The sequence below is a fragment of the Tiliqua scincoides genome, chromosome 1, assembly GCF_035046505.1.
Source record: "Tiliqua scincoides isolate rTilSci1 chromosome 1, rTilSci1.hap2, whole genome shotgun sequence".
NCBI classification, from domain to species: domain Eukaryota; kingdom Metazoa; phylum Chordata; class Lepidosauria; order Squamata; family Scincidae; genus Tiliqua; species Tiliqua scincoides.
The window spans coordinates 140,982,352-140,989,471 of NC_089821.1; the positions used below are offsets into that span (position 1 = coordinate 140,982,352).

Consider the following 7,120-nt stretch of genomic DNA (forward strand, 5'->3'; position numbering starts at 1 on the left):
CACTGCTTTAAAAATACCTGGTCCATGTCAAACAGGCTGATGCTGAAAAGGAAAAACTCAGTTTGTTTTTACCATCAGCCCCTGAGCCCGGTGCTGTTGCTGCAGAATCCCCTGCAACTCACGCAGGTATCTTTCATGAGGTCTTGGACAGCCTGCCTGCCCGATTTAAGAACAAAGCGCGGCTGCTGTTAAACAAAATAAAGCAGAATCAAAGTATTTCATCCTGGGATGAAAAAGGTGCTTTTGTTTACAGAGGGGAACCTGTTCCTGGTTCCAATATGCTGGACTTGGTGAAGGGGATCACCCAGCTTCATGCTCTGCCTGCCCGGCGCATCCCTAAAGGATGGGATTTATTTCTCCAGGCCATGGCTGAACTTAATGTTCCATCCACAGTTGTTGGGAATCCCACCATCAAGGACATTTTGGAACACATGAAAAATCCAGGCCCTGTTACAGAGTTGCCACAGGTGCCCACCCCATCCAGGAGATCTTCTAGAAAGCAAAGACAATCTAACACCCTTAATTGGCTCAGTTTATGAATAAAATAAGCTTTTAACTCCACCCCCACTGCCTTTGCCTTGTTATTAACAAACAAACAAATAAACTAGACACATAAGTTTCATTTTTAAGCCGGGGGGGCACTTTATTGAGAAACACGGCCACAAAAATCATTACAGGAGACACATGTCTGGGCATGTTGAAAAACACAGGGGGCAGATCGGTGCATGTTCCTCTCCTTTTTTACAAATTGCACCACCATCCGGTCATTCCTTGGTAAATCATCAGAATACAGTTCTTGAATCTGTTTAAAACTCCGGCCCCTACAGTGCTGGTCCAGAAAAAACACACAGTGGTACCCACAGGTCACAGCGTCTGGGGCCTGTAGTTGCCTTGTTTGAAATGTCGTTACAGAGGCGTTTTTTTCTTTAAAATGTCATGATGGCTCTGGGGAGGCGGGGATGGTCTGGGGGGTGTCCATAGGAGTAAAAAAATTCACCGTGGTTGTCTTCTGTCAGGTATATCGCGAGCCAGTGTTCTCCAGGCAGGTTGTGTGGATGTGTGTTGACCACTAGCCCCAGTGGTCTCTGCAGAAGTTTCTTTTTAGGCAGCTGGTCAGAAGGAAATACACCTTTGAACATCTTCCTGGTATAGGAGTTTGTATCCATCAGGCGTGTTAACTGCAGCGTGTCCATCTTTACATATAATCAAACAAAACACTCCTCCTGTGGTTAATTTCAATAATTTTGTCAAAAACACCATATACAATCATATTCACAGTTTGTGGGAGGGGCCTGGCAAACCGTATTTCTGCCCGCAGATTCCCTGTATTAATCAAGGAATAGTGACTGCCACATTCTTGATCGGGTGAGAGATCAAAGCCAAACAGGGTATAGCCTCTTGCATAATCTTCTCTGTTAATTAACAAGGCTTTGTCTTTCATGTGTTTACCAGATGCATGAACCAGGCTCATGTATTCCCTCACGCAGTTTCCTTCATCAAAGCGAGGTTGAAATGGTTTTGCCGGGATTTGATGTCCAGACTGGTAAATTGCAAAAAAGTTTATGTCATAATGCTTGAAATTAAAGGGGTTTTTATCATATGCGCCGCTGAATGAATCGTTATCCACAAGGCCTACCACAACAAGCTTAAGTAGTTGCCCCAGGAATAGGTTTTCTTGATTGGATATTCTGCTTCCAGCAGCAATGCTGAAAATTTTCATAGAAACTCTATCCACGGGGTATTTGGCTGTGGCTGTAAGCAATGCTTCGGCGTGACCCAGAAGTACACCTGGGGCTACTCTGACTTTCTTTACAAACAGTGATGCAGTCAGGATTTGCAGCTTGTAGTGCACGCCGCGATCATCGCTCATAAGGCAGAATGCGTCTTTACTCCGCGTGAGCTTGATTTTCACGTCCACCCCATTTAACAGTAGTTTTTCTTGAAAAAACAAGTCTGCATGGAGGTGCCCCAGGAGGTCTATTTTTCTGCTTTCAGCAGTCAGGGCGGCTCTTCTAATAAAGCCTTGGTTATCCCCATCCAGGCCTGTTGATTCATGTTCCCCTGGGGTGTCTTTGTAAAACAGCCCTGCAGAGATTGGGTTGAAAGCGTCTCACCCCCAAAATTCAAGGCGGATTCAATAAAAGCTCTAAAAGGGTAGCAATTATTACTTTGACTTATGAGCCTGTCTCCTAGTGTCACATCCAGCTGGCTGAAGATGGCTGCGATCGGGTAATTCACCAGCCCCACCTCTGCAGCCCTGGCAATGTTGGTTCCATCTTCTTTCACTATTTTGCAGCACAGGTATAATAGCGTATTATTCAAGTCTAGGTAGTCTTCACCATTTCCAGCTATGAAAAACTCAAGCGGTGCAGACTCTGTCACAGCTGCCAGAGGGGGCACCGCGATAAAAATGCTTCCTTCTACACTGGTCTGTGTAGGGGCTATTTGGAACAGGTCCATTTCAGATTTAGTGCATTCTTCTGAAGCCCCATGAATAAAAGCCATGTTGGGTTAAAATATGTCTCTGGAGCGCCCCTTCTTTCTTCCCCGCTGTCTCTTTGCCACCCTCTTCTGTGTCACCTGGCGCCTTTTAGCCTTCCTTTTAAAGGGACGTGGCGGTCCTGTTAGCTGCGCCTGCGCTGCTTTCCTTTTAAGCCCTTTTCTTCTTTTCATATACACAAGGCCGGCCCCCTCTTGTGTATTCACTTTATTCAAAATGGCCTGAGAAACATTTCCCACCACGTCTCTGGCAATATTCCGGGCCGCTGTTTTTACGTGGGGCCTGATAATCTCGAACCCCCTTCTCAAAAGGGGAACAGCTTTTTGAAAAAGACTTCGGAATACCCCTCCAACCCCTGCCCCATACATAACAGGGGCGCCTTGGCAGCCAGGGAGGCCATGTCCCGCCTGTGCCCTGTAATAGTTGCTATAAAGGGCAGGATCCCCACAACTTTTTAAAAGAACCATCTTTTAGAACAAGCAGGTTTTCCGGGGACGAAAGTGAAGCTTCACAATCACTTTGCCAAAGCGAAATGACACATTTTTGTTCTGATCTGTCTTTATCTCCACAGAGATGGTGTCTGCATGATCTCTGTTCACAGAAACGTAGTGAGGTTTGTCATATGTTATGGTTACGTTTTCGCTGCTCTCCCCGCGTATGGGCACACAGCGTAGCAGGGGCACATAATAGCCTCCCACGATCTGATGTGTTACAATATCTGACTAAATGTACAAAGTGGAAAACCCTGCTGTTATATCTGCGGTGAAAGGTAGTTTCTTGACAGGGTTTCCAGGGAACAGCCCTAATATATAGGCCAGCTCCCCGTTTGCTAGAAATGTGTAAGTAAAGGGGGGTTTAAGCCTGACCTTCCTGGCCACGGTGTCATAGTGCAGAACCATTTCCGGGGGGTCCTCGTGGGCCTGCATGACATTGTTCATGTGATCCAGCAGCTCTGGTATGGATGCATAATAGCCCCTTTGTAGAAAAAACACCCACTTCTTCACCCCATTAGAAATTTCAAATGTTGCATCCTCAGTGATTGTATTCCAGCTGTGTGGGTAATGTATTTCTGCTAATCCAACTTCCCAGTCCCCTGTCAGTTCCAGGGGTCGTGCAAGCTGTGTGGTGAAAGAGGCGCTGGTGTTCTGAGGAAATACCTTAGCGCATGCGTTGCTAGGTAGGGTGATATAAAATCCATTTCCCCCCATTTTCTCACCTATGCAGGTTCACGCAGATCTGTATCCGCAACCCAACTGTTGAATTTGTCAGGCCAGCCTAACCATTTCACCAAGTGTTGCTTTTTGTTACCCCGCCCCTTTGTTGCTAAAACTTTTTCAATCCTGTAAACCTGGTCCTTGTTCTTCACCTTTTGTAATTCTTCAGGGTAGAATGTCCCAACAATTGGGTCCCCCGCATAATCTTTTAACCTGAATACAGGTCTTTTTGCTTTGTGGTGGACTTGGTCAACTATGAAAACCTCTGTGGTAAAACTTTGTTCATAACCTTTTTCGAAAACCCCCTTGAGCTTGGAGACCCGTACGTGATCTCCTTTTCTGAACAAGGGAGCAGCTTTTTTTCTGTGTAACCTGTCTCCATAAACTGTTCTCCAGACAGATAGTGTGTTGGATTTGTTAACATCCACGGGTCGTGTCTTGATTGTTCTGTGGAAAGAATGGTTATAGCTCCTTATAAGCTGTGGCAGCACTTCAATATACCTGAATGTGTTCTTAGCTGTAAAAAATCTCCACATTCTTGTTTTCAGAGTCCTGTTAAAACGCTCCACAACTGCGGCTTTGACTTCATTGTTGGTAACAAAGTGGTGAATGTTGTGCTTTTTTAGTAACTCCCTTACAGGCTTATTCAGATACTCTTTGCCAGAATCAGTCTGTAACTTGTGAGGTATTCTTCCCTGTTTGAAGATATGTTGAAAAGCCCCAGACACCTGCCTTCCTGTTTTGTCTTCTAGGCTCCTAGCCCATGCATATTTAGACAGTATGTCCACCACCGTTAAGATATACTTGTGGCCGCTGTTGTACTTAGAGAACTGCTGCATGTCCACTAAATCTGCCTGCCATTGTGCATCCACTCCCGAGACAATAGTCTTGTTTCTTTTAAAATGGACTCGTGCCTGTTTGTGCAGTGTATAAGCATCCTGTTCTGAAAGCCATGTGCTAACTTGTTTTCTGGTCAGTGATTTACTTTGCTTTTTAGCCTCCTGGTAGAGGAGGTTCACTCCTCCGTAGCTCCCGACTGACCCTGGTGAATAATATATGCTCTTTAAAATTTGATCTGCCATGTTGTTGACTAGCACACATATGGACACAAATGTCTGTTGTAAAATGTTTTTATTTACAGGTGATCCTTCTCCTTTTGCCACAACAGGTCATTCAGGGGCAAAGGCCTTTGCACGGTTGTCCTAGAGGCTCCCCAATAGACAGATTTTGGAAACTTCTAACCAGCTCATCTGTCTAGACAAAGAAAAAATGCTCTCAACACACAATATACACGATGGAATAGCAGGCCCCAATACATTGCCCCAAACTTCAGCCTCCATATATTTACTGGTGAAATGGGGCAACCGGGTCTTGCATCCCCCTCTAATTCCTGGCTTCCAGCCGCCGTGTGTACCCCAACAAGTGGGGGGATGCTTGCTTCTTCTTCTCCCTGTTCTAAAGCATGACTCCACTATGTCACCCATTCTGGCGCTGTCATCCTGCGCTCCATTTCCTCCAACCTCTGGTTATAAAAAAAATGTATAGTTGATCCATAAGCACAAACATCCACAGACCCCCCCACACACACACCCCTGTTATAAGCACACTTCCCATCACCCTTCTATGTCACAAGCACTTATTGTAAAGCGTGTATATTTACCATTGGTTTTGGCCAAAAGGGTCCTGCACCCATCTCTAATTCTTGGAATAAATCATTTTCCACACTGATGGGGTCAACAATTGTCTCATCTTCTGGCTCTAAAGCACGATTCCGATGTGTCAGCCATTCTGGTGCTGTTGTACTTTGCTCCATGTCCTCTGGCTCCTGGTTATAAAAATTGATTGTCGTCCCAAAACACTGGCCATCTGGTAAGTCAAGTTCCATGGGTCTCCCCAGTCCAAAGCACTCTGGCAAGTCAAGTTCCACGGGTCTCTCCATTTTTTTTAAATTTATTTTTGCTTGTTTGTTGTGGTAAGTCTCTACTGGTTGCAAAAGAAAGAGGGTTTCTCCCCTCTCCCCGGCGGTTTAAATTTCCCCCCTCGTCCAGACATGCCCTGGCATATCCTCGGGACCACCCTCCACACCACGCAGCGGTCCTGTGGTCCCTAAAACCCCCTCCTATTGGTCCGGGGTCCCGAGGGGAGTTCCTACAGGGGTCACATGGCACCCCATTTCCGGGGGGCGGCGCAGTAAAAAGCGCCCTTCGGGCGCCACCCACCCCCCTGGTCCTGCCGTTCTGAAACCTCCACCACGTGGTCAGGGGTCTCGTGAGGAGTTGCTAGAGGGGTCACATGCCGACCCTCCACACCCTTCCGGGGCGTGGTTTCCGCTGACGTATTTCCGCATCCAGTCACGTGCTTCCGGGGGCGGGGGAGGGGTTTCCGCATCCGGTCACATGGTTCCGGTATTTTGACAGAAGGTGGGTCCCTTATACTACTCAGGTCGATGAAAGCATCGACCCAATGTGCAGCAGCAATAAAGAAGACCAATTCTATGCTTGGGATCATTAGAAAAGGTATTGAGAACAAAACGGCTAATATTATAATGCCGTTGTACAAATCGATGGTAAGGCCAAACCTGGAGTATTGTGTCCAGTTCTGGTCGCCACATCTCAAAAAGTACATAGTAGAAATGGAAAAGGTGCAAAAGAGAGCAACTAAGATGATTACGGGGCTGGGGCACCTTCCTTATGAGGAAAGGCTATGGCGTTTGGGCCTCTTCAGCCTAGAAAAGAGACGCCTGAGGGGGGACATGATTGAGACATACCAAATTATGCAGGGGATGGACAGAGTGGATAGGGAAATGCTCTTTACACTCTCACATAACACCAGAACCAGGGGACATCCACTAAAATTGAGTGTTGGGATGGTTGGGACAGACAAAAGAAAATACTTCTTTACTCAGCGTGTGGTCAGTCTGTGGAACTCCTTGCCACAGGATGTGGTGACGGCATCTGGCCTGGATGCCTTGAAAAGGAGATTGGACAAGTTTCTAGAGGAAAAATCCATTACGGGTTACAAGCCATGATGTGTATGTGCAACCTCCTGATTTTAGAAATGGGCTATGTCAGATGCAGAGGAGGGCACCAGGATGCAGGTCTCTTGTTATCTGGTGTGCTCCCTGGGGCATTTGGTGGGCTGCCCTGAGATACAGGAAGCTGGACTAGATGGGCCTATGGCCTGATCCAGTGGGGCTGTTCTTATGTCCTTATGTTCTTATACCCTTTCCTTGTTCAAATGGGCAGATAGCAACTGTGACTTTATTTCAATGAGCATTTGAAACCTCTAACTCAGTGATTTTCAATCTTTTTCGTCTCATGGCACACTGACAAGGGACTAAAATTGTCAAGGCACACCATCAGTTTTCTGACAATGGACAAGGCACACCATGCTGTTGGTGGGGGGC

The 7,120-nt window shown here is 46.5% G+C and overlaps 1 protein-coding gene across 1 annotated transcript; it reads right to left on the reverse strand.

Moving 5' to 3' along the window:
• Positions 1 to 1,195: 1,195 nt before the first annotated feature.
• On the reverse strand, positions 1,196 to 2,505 carry LOC136645929 (uncharacterized protein F54H12.2-like). The gene is made up of 2 exons (XM_066622396.1): positions 2,169 to 2,505; positions 1,196 to 2,085 (listed from the first exon to the last, which is right to left on the reverse strand). The coding sequence occupies exons 1-2, from the start codon at positions 2,503 to 2,505 to the stop codon at positions 1,196 to 1,198; spliced, it is 1,227 nt and encodes a 408-aa protein (XP_066478493.1).
• Positions 2,506 to 7,120: the final 4,615 nt, after the last annotated feature.